General features: G+C 40.7%; 1 protein-coding gene across 5 annotated transcripts in view; it reads right to left on the bottom strand.

Annotated features, from left to right (window-relative positions):
- Positions 1 to 20,180, bottom strand: part of GOLM1 (golgi membrane protein 1) — a 57,221-nt gene that overhangs the window by 11,009 nt on the left and 26,032 nt on the right. For all 5 annotated transcript variants that reach the window (XM_043927514.1, XM_043927512.1, XM_043927511.1 and 2 more), the window contains exons 4-6: positions 15,859 to 15,913; positions 12,483 to 12,585; positions 4,188 to 4,317 (exon numbers count right to left, since the gene is read on the bottom strand). In XM_043927514.1, the coding sequence (XP_043783449.1) occupies positions 4,188 to 4,317; positions 12,483 to 12,585; positions 15,859 to 15,913 (288 nt within the window). The remainder of the gene's footprint in view (positions 1 to 4,187; positions 4,318 to 12,482; positions 12,586 to 15,858; positions 15,914 to 20,180) is intronic.

Here is a 20,180-nt window from a genome sequence, read left to right as displayed (position 1 = left end):
CAGATGCTAGGCCACAAAACGAACCTCAACAAATGTTAAATGACTGAAATCATACAATGTATGGTCACCAATCACAATGGAATGAAATTATAAATCAGTAACAGAATGAAGTTTTTTGAGAAATTCACAAATATTTGGAAATCAGACAATACACTCCTAAATAACCAGTGGGTCAAAGAAATCACAAGGAAAACTAGAAAATACCTTGAGAAAAATTAAAATGAAAACACAACACACCAAACTTCTGGAAGGCAACTAAAGCAGTGCTTAAAGGGAAATTTTCAGGCCTATCTCAAGAAAAAAGACAGATCTCAAATCAATAACCTAATCTCCTACCTTGAGACACTTGAAAAAAGAAGAAAAACCTAAACCTAAAGCAAGGAAGGATATAGTAAAGATTAGAACAGGAATTAATGACATATGTAAAAGAAAAACAATAAAGTAAATCAACAAAACCAAAAGTTAGTTCCTTGGAAGATGAACAAATTTGACAAGCTTTAGCCAGATTAATTAAAAACAATTTCAAATTAACTAACATCAAAAAGAGGATAACACTACCAACCCTTACACAAATAAAAAATTTTTATTATAGGGAAATACTAAGAACTGTTTGCCAACAAGTTTGATAACTTAGCTAAAACAGAGAAGTTCCTAGGAAGACAAATACTACCAAAACTCATTGAAGAAGTAGAAAATCTGAGCAGATTGTAACAAGAGATTGAAGTACTAATTTACAAATTTCCCCCTAAAAAAGCCCAGTTACAAATGGCTCCCGTGGTAAATTCTACCAAACATTTAATACTAAATCTTCCCAAACTCTTCCAAAAACAGAATAGAAAGGAATACTCCCCAACTCATTCTATGAGCCCAATAATGACCCTGATACCTAAGCCTGACAAAGACATTATAAGAAAATAAAACTGTAGAACTAATATGAATATAGACCCCCAAATCATCAACAAAATACTAGTAAATTAAATCAAGTGACATACAAAAGGATTATACACTATGGCCAAGTAGGATTTTCCCCATCAATGCCAACGTTTAACATCAAAAGTCAATTAATATAATACTATGTCAATAGTGTAAAGCATAAAAAACACACGCTCATCCTAGTAGATGCAGAAAAAACACTGGCAAAATTCAACAGCTTTTCTTCATAAAACACTCAACAAATTATGAATAAAGGGTAACTTCCTCAACTTGATAATGTGCATCTATGAAAAACACATAGGCATACCATGAATATATCACAGGTTCAGTTTCAAACCACTGCAAAGAAGCGAATATCACAATAAAGTGAGTCACACCAATTTCCTGGTTTCCCAGTACATATAAAAGCTATGTTTACACTATTCTGTAGTCCATCAGGTATGTAATAGCACTATGTTAAAAAAAAAATGTACTACCTTAATTAAAAAATACTTTATTTTTCTAAAAATACCAAAAAATTACAAGAGTAACATCAAGACCCCTGATCATAGATTCCTATAACAAATATAATAATAATGAAAAAGTCTGAAATATTTTAAGAATTACCAAAATGTGACAAAGAGACAAGAAGTGAGCAAATGCTGTTGGAAAAAAAGGAAGCCAATATATCTGCTCAACACACATTTGCCACAGTCCTTCAATGTGTAAAAAACACAAACATCTGTGAAGCACAATAAAATGAGGTATGCTTGCACAGTTAACATCAGACTTAAGAGTGCAAGAGTTAAAAGCTTTCCCCCTATGATCAAAAAGAAGACAATGATGTCTATCCTCACCACGTTAACATTTAACATTATACTGGAGGTTCTAGCTAGGGCTATTAGGCGATAAAAGAAATAAAAGGCATCCAGATTGGAAAAGAAGATGTGAAACTACCTCTGTTTTTAGATGACATAATCTTGTATTCAAAAAATCCTAAGGAATCACAAAAAATACTACTTGAACTAATAAACAAGTTCAGAAAGGCTGATACAAAATCAATATAAAAATGAATTATCTACACACTAGCAATAAACAGTTGAAAATGAAATTAAGGAAACAATTCCATTTATAATAACATCAAACATACTTAGAAATAAATTGAACAAAAGAAGTGCCAGAATTCTGAAAACTACAAAACATAATTGAAAAGATTTTTAAAGGACTTAAAGAAATGGAAAGAAATCCCACATTCACACATCAGAAGACAGGATGTTAAGAGGGCAACACTTCCCAAAGGGATTTACAGACTATAATCTCTGTCCAAATCCCAGCTGGCTTGAAGACACTGACAAGTAGATCCAAAAATTCATATAAAAAGTCATCCAGTGCAGAATAGCCAAAATAATTCTGAAAAAGGACAAAGCTGGAGCAGTCAAAGCTGCTGATTTCAAAGTTTATTACAAAAATACAGTAATCCAGACTATGTAGTGTGGACATAAGGATAGAAAAAGAGATCAAAGGAACAGATGGAGAGTCCAAAAACAGACTCTCATCTTCACAGTAAACTGATTTTTCTCACAAGGATGTCAAAGCAACTTAGTGGGGAAAAGAATCGTTTCCCCTCCTCCCCCCAACAAATGGTGTTGAGACAACTGGATATCCACACACAAGATAATAAAGTTGAGCCACTACCTCACATCATATGCAAATTAACTCAATATGAATCATAGGACTAAACAGAAGAACTAAATACTAAGAACTTTACAAGTCTCAGGAGAAAAAACAGGAGTAAATATTCATGATGCTAGGTTAGGCAAAGCAGTTTTAGATATAACACACCCATAGAACAAACAACAAAATAGATAAACTAGACTTAAAATTAATAACTTCTCTACTTCAAAGAACACCACCAAGAAAGTGAAATGATAACTCACAGAATGGGAAAAAATATTTGCAAATCATACAACCAATATCTCTATATGAATATATAAAGAACTCTTAACTCAATAATAAAAATAACTCAATTTCAAAATGGACAAAGGATACAATTTACAATTTCTCCAAAGAGAAATTACAAACAGCCAACAAAGTTACATGAAAAGATACTCAATATCATCATCTACTGGGAAATGCAAATCAAAGCCACAGTGAGATAGCACTGCATACCTACTAGGATGGTTACAATGAAAAAGACAAATGTAATAACAAGAGTTGGCAAGGATGTGGGAAAACCAGTACCCTCATAAACTGTTGGCAGGAATGTAGAAGGGTATGATCACTTTCCGAAACAGTATGGCAGTTTCTCAATATATTGCGGAGAGTTAGCACACGATCCAACAATTCCACTCCTAGCTATATACCTAGAAGTAATGAAAGCCTATGTTCACACAAAAGTGCGTGCATGAGCATTCACAGCAGCATTATTCATAGTAGCCAAAAAGTGGAAATAACCCAAATGCCCATCAACTGACAAATAAATAAATCAAAATACAGTACAGTCATACAATGGAATATTATTCAGCCATATAAAGGAAGGAAGTACTCATACATGCTACAACACGGATGAATCCTGAAAGCTGTATGAAAATAACTGACAAATGTTATTGTCAGTCATAAATAAATGTCCAGATAAGGCAAATCTATAAGACAGAAAACAGATCACAGCTCATCTAAGGCTCCAGGAACTGGAAGTAAAAGGGGAGTGAGCTAACGGGTATGGGATTTCTTTTGGGCGTTATAAAAAGGTTCTAAAATTGACTGTGATGATGGCCGTATCACAGTGTGATGATGATGACTTCCCATTTGTGAATATACTAAAACCACTGAACTGTAAATATTACATAGATGACTCTATGGTAGGCGAAATATCTCTCAATAAAATGGCTATATTTAAAACAAAGACCCCCCAGAAGGCTGTGGGCAGCACTTCCATAGGCTGTGCTCACATAGGCGGCAGTCTGACAGCGTGGCTCGGATCAGCTCCATCACTGACCAGGTGTGCTGACCTTGGGACGGTATTTGACCACCTCCATGGACCTTGGCGCCCTCAAAACAGGAAAACAAAAACAACCCTCTCCTAGGGTGGCTGTGAGCTTTAAATGAAGCCTGGAGCACAGAGGCTGGGTTCAGAGGCCAGCATACTGAGTCAGAGACCCCACACCCTGGGACCAGGCTATTGACTCTCAGGGAACTTGAGCAAACTGGACGGCAGATGCCTGAAGAGAGGGCAGGAAGACCTCTGGGAGATTCTGGCAGAAAAAGCCCAGGACTACCTGCTGGCTTTGGTCCTTCTGTTCATTGAGATCTCGGGAAGGCAGGGCCTCATTCCCCTTCATGGTGACTTCTTGTATTCGCTCTTCACACTGCTCCTTCACCTCTTTCATCTGACTGATGCACTGGTTCCTGTGAAGGTGGGAGAAAGCAAAAGAAAAGGACAGCTGTTCAGAGACACTATTTAAGCTTGGCCCTGCTGTGATGGTGAAATCCAGTTCCCAGACAGACACAGTCATCTCTTTCTTGCTTCCTGCACTTCATCTGAAAAAGACACTGAGTCAGGGCAACAGTATGTTATTAAATGACATGAAAACTGGAGTCAACTGAAACTTCCAAAAAATACGTCATATTGTTCTAAAATAAATGACTTATCTGGTTAAAAAAAATTTTTAATATAATCTGTGGCATAATAAAAAAAATATATATATATGGTCTTTGTCCCCAGCTATCGTCACAGAGCTCCTACAACCCTTGGCGTTTCCTGAGTAACAGTGTCTTCTGCTATGCATCATGAGCCCCTGCACATCATACCTGAGTTTATGCTAAGGAGCTGACTTACTGGGAGGAGCCTACACAGCTTCCGGACGGGGGCTGGTGGCCACGGCAGCCAACTGTAGAATGAGAGGGTTGGAACTCACAGCCCCATTTTCTAGGAAGGAGGGAGAGACTGGAGATTGAGTTCAATCATATGGCCATTCAACCAGTCACGCCTATGTAATAAAACCTCAGATAAGCACCCTAGATCATGAGGCTTGGCGAGCTTCCCGTTTGGTGAACATCTCTGTGAACCAGTAAGGAGGCAACCTAACTCTAACAGAAGCTCCTGCCTAACCCCTACCTCCACCCCAGGCCTTGCCTCATGAGTCCCTACCATTCCACTCTTGCTAAGTTGTATCCTTTATAATAAAACTGCAATTGTAAGCACAGAACTTTCCTGAGTTCTACAGAATTACTGATCCTGAGGAGGTTGTGGGGAGCCCTGAATCTGTAGCTAGCCAGGTAAAAAGTACATGTGGCCTGGGGCCACGAGAACTTATGGCTAGCATCCAAAGGAGGGGCAGTCTTGCGGGACTGAACCCCGTAACGTGGGGTTTGTGCTAACTCTTGGTGGTGTCAAAACTGAATTGGACTTCCATTTGGGGAAGACAGAATAGATGTATTTTTCACTATTCCTTCACTAAGCACAATTAGAACTCTGGAAATTATATTTTCAACAAACAGAAGATGACTGAAAGATGGAGTGATGAAGGCAGACTGGTTCAGGACCACAGGATCTAGAACAACACAGTGGTGTCCCTGGAGAGTACACGGAAAGTCTGCATTTCCACCCCACTCTGACACTAGCGAGGTCCCCCTCCCTCTCCCCGGGCAGTGATGTCACTGAAGTGATGTCAGTGAAGAGCCAGGCTTTCACCACCAACTGCTTAGCGGTGTCAAAGATCATTCATCTTATCAAGAACCAGGAAGATCTTAAATTGAATGGAGAGAGACAACCAACAGATACCAAACCAACATGACAGAGGAGTTGAAATGATCTGACAGATTCTAAAGCAGTTACTTCATTAAAAATGTTTCAATGAGTAATTAAAATATGCTTGGAACAAATGAAAAATTTAATCATTTCATCAAGGAAATAGAAAATCTCAGCAAAGAAGAGAAGATATAAAGAAGAACCAAATGGAAACTTAATGCCATTAACTAAAATGTTAAAACTCAGAGTAGGTAAAGAACCAATGAACTGGAAGATACAATAGACATTACCCAATCTAAACAGAGAGGAAACAGACTGAGGGGAGAAAAAGGACAAAGCTTCATGGACCTACCTGACAATTACAAAGGACCTAACATTCACGTCATCAGAATCTGTGTAAAAGGCTTTCTCAGCAGGTCCACCTAACTAGTCACTTTCACACTCATCCTTAAGATACTACTCTTAACTTGCTACCCTCCATGACTATATGATACTATCTGCCCTGCCCAGGTCACTCTGACCTCGCCAGGTTTTCTCTCCTAATTATCTCCTCATCTTCCTTCTCAGCTCCTTATTGCTTAGGACTCAATTCTAAATAGCCTCTCCTAAGAAATCTTTTTTGGAGGGGTAACAGATAAGCATTGATGAAAATGATCTAGGTTAAAAAAAACAATATTTAAAGAGACAGGCACCTTCAAAAAGTACGTAAGTTAGCTTCAGGTTTGGCCAGGTGAAACAAAAAGGCCAAAAGATAGCAGTTTATACTTTCCTCACATAAAAGTAGATCAGGGTTAGTATGGCAGCTTGGAGTCATCAAAAATTCAGGTTTCTCTTTTGGTTTTAAAATCCTAGCACTGATTTCTATCCCCCATGATTACCGCATGACCCAGGATGGCTACAAGTAGTCCAGCCATCCTGTATGAAGCCCAGGCAACAGGAAGGAAGGAGGAGAAAAGGTAAGGAAAAGGGATGTGCAATGAACTATCCTCATATTCAGAAGTCTTCCTATAAGTCCCACCCCACAATTTCCTTTCCCCACTGGCCAGAACTTAATCACCTGGCCATACCTCACTGCAAGGAGGGACTAGAAATGTAGTATTTTTCTGGTAAAATGATAAATGGATGGATAAGCACTGACCAGTCTGTGCCACTGAGAGCTTCAAAATGTTTTGAGTTACAAAACATTGATAAAATAATTGAAGAGTATCCCAGGTTAAGAACACAACCAATTACATACTATTATGTTAATTTACATGGATCAGAGTTGAAGATAGCAGTACAAATTTATGTTTAATTTAAATACAGATAGACACACACACAAATATTTATCAATATATAACACAAGTTAGTACACACACATATATATCTCTTTGCTCCATCATCTGAGAGGACCTAGTAGCAATGATATCCTAGTAGCAAAAAGCACACCTACTACCCAGATCTTGGTTTCTAAAATACCATTCTCCAGTAAAGAGAACAAGGACTCCATGGAGAAATGGTTGACTGGATGATTCTAGGACTGGGACAAGAAATATATTAAAATAATTCTGAAGCATCTTTTGGTGCCAAATTACAAAAAAGTAATTTAAAAGGGGGCTGGGACTGTTTATAATAGCCAGGACATGGAAGCAACCTAGATGTCCATCAGCAGACAAATGGATAAGGAAGCTGTGGTACGTATACACCATGGAATATTACTCAGCCATTAAAAAGAATTCATTTGAATCAGTTCTAATGAGATGGATGAAACTGGAGCCCATTATACTGAGTGAAGTAAGCCAGAAAGATAAAGACCAATACAGTATACTAATGCATATATATGGAATTTAGAAAGATGGTAATGATAACCCTATATGCAAAACAGAAAAAGAGACAGAGATGTACAGAACAGACTTTTGGACTCTGTGGGAGAAGGCAAGGGTGGGATGTTCAGAGAGAACAGCATTGAAACAAGTATACTATCAAGGGTGAAACAGATCACCAGCCCAGGTTGGATGCATGAGACAAGTGCTCAGGGCTGGTGCACTGGGAAGACCCAGAGGAATCGGGTGGAGAGGGAGGTGGGAGGGAAGCGGGAAGGGGAACACATGTAAATCCATGGCTGATTCATGTCAATGTATGGCAAAAACCACTACAATATTGTAAAGTAATTAGCCTCCAACTAATAAAAATAAATGGAAAAAAAAAAAAAAGGAAGTTAAAAAAATAAAAGGAGGGGGGCTGGGAAGACAAACCCACAATATCACAAATATGTCAACTGGATAAAGGAACTAACTGAAAAAGTTCCCAATGGCCAAAGCTGAAAAATTTAAGAAAAATAATTAAATTAGTATTGGATTATAACATAAGTATAAAATAAACATCCACTAATCCATACTGATATCAATCATTAGACAAACAAGAAGAGTCACATCTCCTGTGCAGGAAAATTCCAGACAACTTCATGTGGACACTCCACCCTTAGGGAAGTGGAGCATAATTTCCCAGTCTTTAAGCATGGTGAATTTCTTCCAAAGATGAAAGGAGAAAAAACAGAGTAACTTTACAATGAAAAAAAACCTGATAAACATGACCTCAATCAGACACTCAACAGTGATAAGTCACACTGATGCATGTACCCTTGATGTGAAGCCATGAGAATGGCATTTCACCTCTGTGGCCTTCCCCTCAAAAACGGGCTGCCCTTGTCTCACCACAAGAAAAAACATGAGATACATCTCAATCGAAGGACTTTCTACAAAACACCTGGACAGCACTCTTCAAAACTATCAAGATCATAAAAAAATAAGTAAAGCCCAATAAAACATGATAAATACAGCATAATTTCCACACTCTCTGCCTGGCATATAAGAAAAAACCTATAAATGAGCCATGCCATGATTTGTGTGCCTTTTTATTAGTGAATCTCAGTTTTCATGCTGACATGTTAGACTCCTTTTATATTATGTAATCCAGGAAGTAATTATATAAGCTTAGATTAAAACAACTATGCAACTTGTTACGTTGTATAAGACTTGTGGACTTTGCTAATTTAATAATGCCACTTGTAAAGTTAGGTTACACCTAATTAAACAAATAAATTCTTGAAAGTTAAAAAAAAGTAAAGCCTGAGAAACTATCACAGCCAAGAGAAGCCTAGGAAAACATAACAGATCAATGTAATGTATAACTGGAACAAAGAAAGGACAAAACTAGGGAGAAACTGAAGAAACACTGAGTAGAGATGAACTTCAAGATAAAAATAAGGCGGATATATTGGGTAATCAATCATGACAGGTGCTTCATCCTAACGTGAAATGTGAACAACAGGAATCTGGTGTGGGTTGTACAGGAGCTTCCCGTACTGTCTCTACAGTAAGGCTGTAAATCTAAAGCTGTTCAAAAATTTTTAATTTATTTTTAAAAATTAAAAATTGAATTGGAGAACATCCGACTGGTGTCAGAAAGTTATTATTAGGACATATAATCTAATTCAGCCTGAACTCCCAATTAGACATTTCAAGACATCACTTCAGCTTCCTGCCTGGAATTTATTTTACGAATATTTCAAGTGTCAGAGCTATAAAGTAATTGAATTACCCACTTGTACAAATAAAAAAGACAGAAATAAACAATGTAGGTGAGAGTGTGGAGAAAAGGGAACCCTCGTACCCTATTGGAGAAGGAAATGGCAACCCACTCCTGTATTCTTGCCTGAAGAATCCCATGGACAAGAAGCCTGGTGGGCTACAGTCCATGGGGTCACAAAGATATGACTGAGTGACTAACACTCATACCCTATTGGTGAGAATATAAATTGGTGCAACCACTACAGAAAACAGTATGGTGGTTTCTCAAAAAACTAAAAAGAGAACTACCATATGACCAATTTTACAGAAAAAAACAAAACCATTAATTCAAAAAGACACATGCACCCCAATGTTCAAGTCAGCATTATTTACAATTGCCAAGATACGGAAGCAACCTAAGTGTCCATAAATAGATGAATAGATAAAAAGTGTGATACATATATGTGTGTGTGCACACACACAGGAATACTACTCAGTAATAAAAAAAAAATGAAATTTTATCATCTTCAGCATATGGATGGACTTGGAGGGCATTATGCTAACTGAAATAAGTCAGAGAAAGACAAATACCATATGATACCACTTCTATGTTGAATCTAAAAAATACAACAAGCTACTGAATATAATATAAAAAGAAGCAGATGCACAGATATAAACTAGTTACCAGTGAGGAGAGGGAGAGGCAGAGGGGAAATATAGGAGAAATATAGTGGAGAGAGAGGACAAACTATTGGGTATAAATAGGTATACATTGTACAACACAGGGAATCTAGCCACTATTCTGTAATAACTATAAATGGAAACAGTATTGGATTATAATCCAATTCTACAATTATAAAAATTGTATAATTTTTTCTAATTTAAAATTATTCCCAATATAAGAATACAGAAAATACCAAAGAGAGAGATATGAATGTGAGGATTCCAGGAGTAGTTTTGTTATACATTTGTTTGGAGTTTCAGACAGAGAAGCAAGAGAGAATGGGGTCAGAAAGCACTGTAAGACAGAATGGCTGGAAATTATTCAGAATTGATAAAAAAGAAAAAAAGATCTCAACAGACTTGAAAAAATAAGTATTTCCCCCAAAAAAGAAATAGCAATTAAATAAATACATATACACATACATACATACAAATAAGGAAGCTAGGAGGTGATCAGACCGACCCTGACCAGGGTCACAGAGACAGAAAGCGGTAAGGCTGAACCCAGAAACCAGACTTGGGGCTCCCTGACTAAGCAGGGCTCTCTCTATCCCCTGGCTGCCTCTTTGGAACTGCAGGTATTTCAGAGCCAAGTATAACTGTACTCAACCTCTAACTCTTGTAACAACCCTTTAGTTCAAAGGACTTACTGGGTCTCAGAGTACCACACACAGAAGGGCATCAGAACTGCAGAAAAAAAGGGAAGACAGAGCATCTGACCTTGGACAGCAATACAGAGATCAAGGAAAGACCTGGTGAAACATTCATGGAAATAAAATTCACATGAACATGCAAGCCACAGGAGGTGGACAAATGCACAGTAGCCTAAACGGAACAAACAAAAAGATGTCTGTGTAAGGAAAGAACAAAATATGTGCAATTCTTTGTGATCAAACAACTTCCCAGAAGCTCAGGATTGGCAAGGAGCAGGTGCACAGCCATTTCCAAACCTGTAAATCTACAAAAGGGAAGAACTGTTCTCATCTGCTCTCAGCCCTTCCAAAATCAAGTACAAAGAGTCTTGCACAAGATCATGGCATCCAGTCCCATCACTTCATGGCAAACAGAAGGGGAAAACACAGAAGCAGTGACACATTTTATTTTCTTGGGCTCCAAAATCACAGGATGGTGACTGCAGCCATGAAATAAAAAGATGCTTGCTCCTCGGAAGGAAAGCTATGACAAACCTAGACAATGTATTAAAAACATAAACATCACTTTGCCAACAAAGGTCTGTATAGTCAAAGCTATGGTTTTTCCAGTGATCATGCACGGATGTAAGAGTCAGACCAGTGAAGAAGGTTGAGCACTGAAGAACTGTTGCTTTCAAACTGTGGTGCTGGAGAAGACTCTAGAGAGATCCCTGGACTGCAAGGAGAGCAAACCAGTCAATCCTAAAGGAAATCAACCCTGAATATTCACCGGAAGTTCTGTTACTGAAGCTGATGAAGCTCCAATACCTTGGCCACCTAATGTGAAGAGCTGACTCATTAGAAAAGACCCTGATGCTGGGAAAGATTAAAGGCAAAAGGAGAAGGGAGTGGCAGAGGATGAGATGGTTGGATGGCATCACTAACTCAATGGACATGAACTGGAGCAAACTCTGGGAGAGAGCAGAGGACAGAGGAGCCTAAAATGCTACAGTCCATGAGGTCACAAAGAGTCAGACACAACTTAGCGAAGTGAACAATAACAACACTTCAAAGAAAAAAGAGGACTGGGGTCATGGGCAGCTGGTTGTCTCTGAATCCCAAATTTCCTGTGTCTGGGGTATACTGTTTCTGCGAAGGAAAAGGGAGAGAAAAGTAAACAGACTATAACTTTATTCTCTACCCTCTAAATTGGTTTTTACTATCTTACTAAGGGGTTTAGCCAAACTTTTTAAATGTTTATTGTTTTCACCACCAAAGTACTCTGATATATATAAGTATAGAGTTTTTATATGCTACTGAAGTCATCAGCTTAAAACAGACTGTCCTAACTATATGCTGGAGATCTAATGTATGGCATGGAGACTAGTTAATAATAATGCATTTTATACTTGTAATTTGTTAGATCTTAAGTGTTCTCACCATACGCATAAAGGTAAAGACAGGGGGTTATGGATGACTGTGGGCATCATTTCACAGTATATAGGTACATCAAAATATCATGCTTTTATGTCTTAAACACATGCAATGATTATTTATCAACCATAACTTAATAAGTTAAAAAAAAAAACCTCCATTCTCACTGTAAAAATTTGGAAAGACACTTAAAAGCCTCAAGAAAACAAAATGTCCACAATACCAATGCCCAGTGATAAATTACATTAATATTATATCAAACTCCTTAAAGTCTATGATTTTGACTTAGGTCACATCTGAGCACTTTTGGAACACATTTTTAAAGGCTTTCGATTACTGATTTACTAGAACACCTGCACTTTATAGAGGTCTCAGTTATGTATTTTAAGGTACATGGAGTTAGTCATTTCCTGCTAAGGAGAACTGCCCTCTTGCACGATGGCTAACAGCCCCTGAGCAGTGCACACTTGATGCGGACAAACTTACAGGTCGTAGGAGAACTTCCTCTCCAGGTTGGTCTGGTTCTTCTGAAACTGGAGGACATCCTGTTGCAGCCTGCCGTAATTCTTCTGCAGGGCCTTTAACTGGTCTAAACCAAGAGGAGCAAACGAAATGACTGGGGTCGCCGACATGGCCATCCTGGGCACAGCAGACACACCAACCCCACCAGGGGAACCCAAGGGGCCGGGGCAGCAAAACAAGGCGGGGAAAGAGGAAGCGATGCAGGCCCCGCCCCAGGAATGCCCCCACCCTGATCCGGGAAGCAGCCCAGAAGGTGTGTGACCCCATAGGAACCAGCACCCTGATTCCTTCCCACACATCTCTCCTAGATGTCCTTTTGACCTCCAGCCCTTACAGCGCATCAGGAGGAGGTCCTACCACCTGTTTCCCTCCTAGACATCATAAACCCTGAACTGCTCACCACGCTGCTCTCAGCAGCTCCATAGCCTGAAAAATCGACTCCGACACCTGGTCAGACCAGCAGCCTCTCCTACTTCATCCCTCCACCCCCACCCTCAGCCACCAGGCTACCTGCCAGCACCCTTCTCCTGTCATTTGCTCACAGCCCAGTTATTCTCTGAGATCCCCTGTGCACTCAGTCACCCGGCCCTCCTGCTTGGGAAACAACAGCTTTCTTTGAGGAGATCCATCAGCCCCACGGCTGCAGCCCTGGCTCGTCAAAGCTCTGCAGAAACAGCAGCAGCTCACTGACCAGCAGCCCAGTTGGGGGCAGAAGGAAAAAGTGACACAGAGGTGATCACAGAAGGGGCTGCGGGCAGCGACGAGGGCCTGGGACGCAGCCCTGGACAGACACCTGGCTCCCCAGGGCTGGCCTCACAGTTCGGGACCTGCAAGGTTCCTGGGTTAGCGGGGAGAGGGGAGACGGGTGTGCTGGGGGGAGTGGTTTAAAATTTTTAAAAAGTGAGACACACCCTGTACTGCAACATGGATCCATCTCGAAAGCATATGACATGCTTGAAAAGACAAAACTATGGCAGGAGAGAATGTTTCACTGGGTGCCTGAGGCCAAAGTGAGGGCGGTGGGGGGAGGAATTCCTGGAGTGGACATGAGCTATGTCTTGACTTTATGTCAAAATACACTGAAAGGTACACTACAAAGGGTGAACTTTATTGTGTATAAATTATACTTTGATAAACCTAACAAAAAATAAAATTTGTATCAAACCAAGCCCAGGACGATGGAATACTACTCAGCAATAAAAAGGAATGGACTATTTACTGCAGCCCCAACAGCATGGATGAATTTCAAGGTAACTATGCCGAGTGAAAGAAGGTTCACAAAAAAGGGTATATGCCATCTGAATCCATATATACAAAATCATAAAAATTACAGACTAATCTAGAAGGACAGAGAGCAGATCAGACGGGGCCTGGGGAGGACTATCAAGGGGCCCAAAGAAGCTTCCTGGGGTGACAGACATGTTCGCCGTGTTGATACCGTGGTGGTTTCCTGAAGAGCAACTTATGTCAAAACTAGTGGGACTGCACTTTAAATATGTGCAGGGGACTTCCCTGGTGGTCCAGTGGTTAAGAATCCACCTTCCAATGCAGCGGACGCAGGTTCGATCTCGACTTGAGGAACTACGATACCACATGCCACGGGGCAACTAAGTCCGAGTGCCACAACTAGAGAACACTTGCATGCTCTAACAAAGACCCAGTGCAGCCAAAATAATTAAATGTGTGTACTTTATTATACGTAAATTACGCCTGATTAAAGCTGTTTAAAATACTAAGTATAAGAAAGGCTGCAGGCTGTATGCCATACTTGAGGACAGACCAGCAGGTCGTCAACTCTGAGAAACCCTGGCAGTCAACTAACCCATTTAACTTAGCGTAACTCTGCGTTTCCCCTATAAATATTCTTAGAAGCTGGTTTGGAACTAAAATTCTAGACCAGCACTGCTGAAAAGGACAATAATAAGCCACACAGATCATTTAAAATTCCCGAGAACCACATTTTTAAAAAGTAAATAAAACCAGGTGAAATTAAGTTTACTAATATATTTCATTTAACCCAACAGATCCAAAATATGATCACGGCAACATAGAATTAACGTAAAAAAATATGAATGAGACATTTTATACTCTTTTTTTTTAATACTAAGTCTTTGAAACCTGGTGTGTATTTTACAGTTATAGCACATCTCAATTCAGATGTTAAAGAGGAACTGGGATTCTTGATCTGAATATATACAGTTATATATATACATAGATATACACATATATATGTATATTATATATACATAATATATACAGTTAAAATAGTATTGGTATAAGCGAGTTGTCCCAAAGATACTTAAGCTTCCCAGTAACTGAGTCAAGTATCAGTTTTAATTTTAAATTGCAGAAAAGTACACAAAAATTAAAACTCCAGTTCTTCTGTCCCATGAGCCACATCACAAATGTTTACTGCCCACATGAGTCCCACATAGTGGGTCTCAGGGCTAGTATTCTGGAGCCCAGTTCTAGATTGATCTTCCCATCTTAGAGGTGGAAACTGAGGCTGAAGGCGCTGAATTTCCTAACTAGGGGCACAGGCGAGACCAGGGTCAGGTCAAGGATCACAGGACCCCGTGCTCCCTTCACCAGGTTGTAAGGCTGCAGGGGACCCTCTGGTCACACCACACAGAGGGGCTCACCCCATCCCCACCTTCCCCACTGCTGCAGAAGGGCCCAAAGAAAAACAAACTCTGGCTGCCAAACTGAGTGAGAGCAGCAAAAATACAGAATTAAACTGGGCTGCATCACTTTTATATAAATTTCATGAAGAAAATCTGAATTCAAGATAACCCAATGAAAAGAGAGCATACGTATATCATATATACATAATATGTATATATATAAAACGGACAACACATGTATCACATATATATATTTCTTAATGTATCACAGAATGAGAACCTGAAATCTCCTCATAACAGCTTGCAATGTATTCAGTAACATAGTAAAAAGGTAAAGAGATACAGTTGGCAAAAAGAATAAAGATTACTCAATTACTCCAACACTACCCATCATTACGGCTTCCCTGGTGGCTCAGTTGGTAAAGAATGTGCCTGCAATGCAGGAGACCTGGGTTCGATCCCCAGGTCAGCAAAATCCCGTGGAGAAGGGAATGGCTACCCATTCCAGGATTCTTGCCTGTAGAATCCCACGGACACAGGAGCCTGGCGGGCTACAGTCCATGGCGCTGCAAAGAGTTGGACGTGATTAAGCAACTAACACTTTCACTTTCTACCCATCATCATATTTCGATAAGAGACCCCAGAATAGGACGGAGGAAAGGTGGGTTTTTCCTACCAAACCTGACACCTGGGGTAAAGTGGGGAGTGGAACTCACCTTGCAGGGTTCTGATGAGCCTCTCGCCGGTGGTGATGTTATTCACTAAAACGGCCTGCAAAGAAGATAAACATATAAAACGAAACACTGACAACCTGACAACTTAGAAGAGCCCTGACGAGACATGACTGTGGGAGAAAGGCTGGGGAGTAGCCCCTGCCCACCCCCCGGGATGAACTTGGATGCCTGGGTAGGAGCAGTATCGGTGTCCCAGCACCAGCCTGCAGCCCAGGCAAGGGGGGCGGCTCCTCTGGCTGTCTCCACTCCATGCCCGCAGGAACAGCAACCCCACAGTAACTGCGATCTTTCTCTGGGGGAATCCAGGTACAGCCCGTCTCAACCAGAAATTAAACAGGCTGGGGGCGGGTGTTCGGCAACCGCTCCACCTGTGTTATTAGTCAAAGCTGTGGTTTTTCCAGTAGTCATGTATGGATGTGAGAGTTGGACCATAAAGGCGGCTGAGTGCCGAGGAACTGATGCTTTTAAACTGCGGTGTTGGAGAAGACTCTTGAAAGTCCCTGGACTCCAAGGAGATGAAACCAGTCCACACTAAAGGAAATCAACCCTGAATACTCATTGGAAGGTCTGATGCCTGAAGCTCCAATACTTTGGCCACCTGATGTAAAGAGCCGACTCACTGGAAAAGACTGATGCTGGGAAAGACTGAAGCAAAAGGAGAAGAAGGCAGCAGAGGATGAGATAGTTAGATAGCATCACTGACTCAACGGACATGAATTGAGCCAACTCCGGGAGATAGAGAAGGACAAGGAGACCTGGCATGCTACATACAGTCCATGGGATTGCAAAGAATCAGATACGACTGGGCGACCAACCACCACCACCACCTGTGAAGCCACCTGATCCTTTCTAACTTCCAACATTCCTCCTTCCATCCAGACTGCAAGCTCAGGGGATGGATGGATTCACCCCCAGCTAGCTACACAATGTTGGGAATGCCCACAACAGAGGACAAAGAAGCAACGGAGGCCTCAGGCAAACAATGAAAAACACAAAAAAGAAGAAACGTGACCGCGGCGCTCAGTGTAACCAGCAGCCTGTACACAGGCGCAGAGTCACCACCCTCAGGGGCCCCAGGGCGCGCCACACCCTCAGCAGAACACAACCCCACTGTGGGGGATAGGAAACTGAGGCCCCGGTGGCTTCAGAGACTCGATGTCACGTGGCCTTCTCAACAGCAAACAGGCAGAGCCCAAGTCCGAGCCTGGCAGGCCTGCCCCAGAGGTGAAGCTCTTCCTCACTGCATGCCTGCCAAACTGGGATCTGACCCCAGGAGGACTGCAATCCAGTGACAAATGGGGACCCAAACCCCAGCAGGACAGTGATCAGTGATCCAGCGACTGTACCCGGTGCTGCCCCTGAAGGAGAGGTGACATCAAACACCAGTGTGCATCACGCAGGTAAGTGATGTTTTGTACACAGAGCTAGGTACTGGGCCACAAGACGGAAGTTTCTTACTGTGTCATAATCAACAAAGTTTGTCGACCTGCTGGCTGTTACCTGGAGACCGGCTTCTGCCCCATTCCTGGGTAAAGGAGGACGACGACGCCCTCCCGGCACCCTTCTGTGCTTCCATTTCCCGTTGGATCTCTCTGTCCGGCCCTCAGTCTTTCTTTGTCCTGGGCTGGGCTTTCTAGAGCAAGGTGTTTATGAATACAGGGATGCACACCTAGAAACAAAATCTGGCCAAACGATTCAGGAGGTCTGGCACAACAGGAAACAAGTGACAGTGATACCATCTGTACAATTAATCTGTCAGGGAGGGAACATCACAACCATGGCCCCTGACCTTCTAGGTGGGCCAGCGGGGAGTCATATTCACACAGCTCATAGCTCCTGCTACTCTCAGAAAAGGCTTGCACATGTTCTATTAAAATGGCAAGAGATGGCCCCAAGGCCCCGCAGTCCCACTTCGGGATATATACTCAGAAGAACACAAAGCAGGATCCTGAAGATATATCTGCATCCATGGTCACAGCAGCACCCCTCACAACAGTCAAGAACTGAAGCAACCCAGGTGTCCCTCAGTGGATGAATGGATAAAGGAAATGCAACATATACAAACAATGGAATAGTACACAGCCTTTAAAAAGAAAGAATGTCACATGCTACAACATGTGCGAAACTTGAGGACATGCTAAGCCCGTGACTAAGTACAGACACTATGGAGAAAAGCATGGAAATTTCTTTAAAAACTAGGCATAGAAATACCATACAACCTAGCAATCCCAGTCATGGGCATGTATCTAGAGAAAACTATAATTCAAAAAGATATACGCACTCCATTACACACTGTAGCACTATTTAGCTGACCAGGACATGGAAGCAACCTAAATGTCTATCAACAGAGGAATGAATAAAAAAGAGGTGATACATATACACAATGTAATATCACTCAGTAATAAAAGAGAACAAAGTAAGGCCATTTGCAGCAACCTGGATGGACCTAGAGATTGATATTGAGTGAAGTAAATCAGACAAAGAAAGACAAATATCATATGATATGGCTTATATGTAGAATCTAAAAAAAGAGGTGCTGTTTTTCAGATGTTAAGTCATGTCTGACTCCTTGTGACCCAATGGACTGCAGCTCACCAGGCTCCCCTTCTCCCAGTCCTTCACTATCTCCCAGAGTTTGCTCAGATTCATGTCCATTGCGTCAGTGATGCTATCTAACCATTTCATTCTCTGCTACCCCTTTTCCATTTGCCCTCAATCTTTCCCAGCATCAAGGGCTTTTCCAGTGAGTTAGCTCTTCCCATCAGGTGGCCAAAAGCACTGGGAGGGATAAACTGGGAGACAGGGACTGACGTATACACACTGCTATATATAAAATAGGTAATAAGAACCTGCTCTACGGCCTAGGGAACTCCACTCAATACTCTGTAATGGCTATGTGGAAACAAATCTTTAAAAAAAGAGTGGCTATATGTGTATGTATAACTGATTCACATTACTATATACCTAAAATTAACACAACACCATAAATTTAAAAAAAATTTTAAAGAAAAAAAAAATGCGGCACATACATACAATGGGATAGTACACTACACACCCCTTAAAAAGAATGTCACATGTCACTATGTAGGTGAACCCTGAGGACATCATGCTAAGCTAATCAAAAATGGGCAAGCACCATATGATTCTATTTATATGCACAGTGTCTAAAGCAGACAAAATCATGAAAACATAAAGCAGAAAGGTGGCTGCCAAGGGCGAGGGGTGAAGTAGGTTGGACAGACTAGTGTTTAATGGGCATAGAGTCTCAGCGTTGCAAGATGAAAAGTTCCAGATATTTCCTGCACAACAGTGTGAACATATTTAACACAGCTGAACCGCACCCTTAAATCTCTACCCTGCGTAAGTAACAAAACCACCTTCCCTTTGAACATCAGTGATGAAAGAGGACAGGAAAAGAAAAGGTGCACTTAAAAGATTATATGCTGATAATCTCAAAAGCCAACCTCTCCTGGGCAAATCATTTCTATAGCAATTACAGCAATCTGACTTGCCCCTTCTCCACTCACTACCCTTGGTTCCACCCCCTCAAAAAGTCCTTATTAGAGTTTGCAACTGCCTGAGGGTTTAGGAATTGTTGCAATTTGATACATCTGAAGATATTTCTGTCTCCCATGTGACTTTATTCTTCCAAAGAAAATATATTTTAGTTATCTCCCCCAACCTACTTCCTGATGCATGGAAAAACAGTCTCCATTTAAGTAAATGAGAAAAGGATCATAAAACACCACTGAGAGCTTTATGTATGCAGTTTTATATTTACTGAAAATCTTGTTGACTCACTTTCAGGAAAACTGTGAAAATGCTTTTAGTTTTTTGAGGGGTTCAAAATACAGGGGAAAAAAATCACCAGCATTAAACAAAATTCTGTTTAAATTAATTACATATTGTACCCTAAACAGCCCAGATGATTTTCGCATTTTGGTAAAGCGTGACTTTACGGGAGCTGGACTTCCTGGTCTGTGTGACCTGTTTCCTGGGAATTCTCAGCAGCAGACAAGGAGGCAGCAAGTGCCGCCAAAATTCAACTAGACACTAGCTCAGAAGGCCTTGGAATGAATCGCCCATAAATGAATGTATCATAGCTATTCTATTCCAGAAACAAGTATAATTGATAAAACTATTTCTCCATTAGATTCCTAAGAAAATAACCTCAACATTTCATAGTAAATTTTCAAAGCAATAAATTTACAACAGCTTACCATGTTCTGAAAACCTGAAACACACACACCAGGATGGTGACAAGTTAAAGAAACAAACAAAAGGAAAATAGCAAGCAAACAAAA

Source organism: Cervus elaphus, chromosome 16 (assembly GCF_910594005.1).
Source record: "Cervus elaphus chromosome 16, mCerEla1.1, whole genome shotgun sequence".
Lineage (NCBI taxonomy): Eukaryota > Metazoa > Chordata > Mammalia > Artiodactyla > Cervidae > Cervus > Cervus elaphus.
The sequence above is the reverse complement of the archived record's forward strand: the minus strand, read 5'-3'. Positions and strand labels throughout refer to the sequence as shown.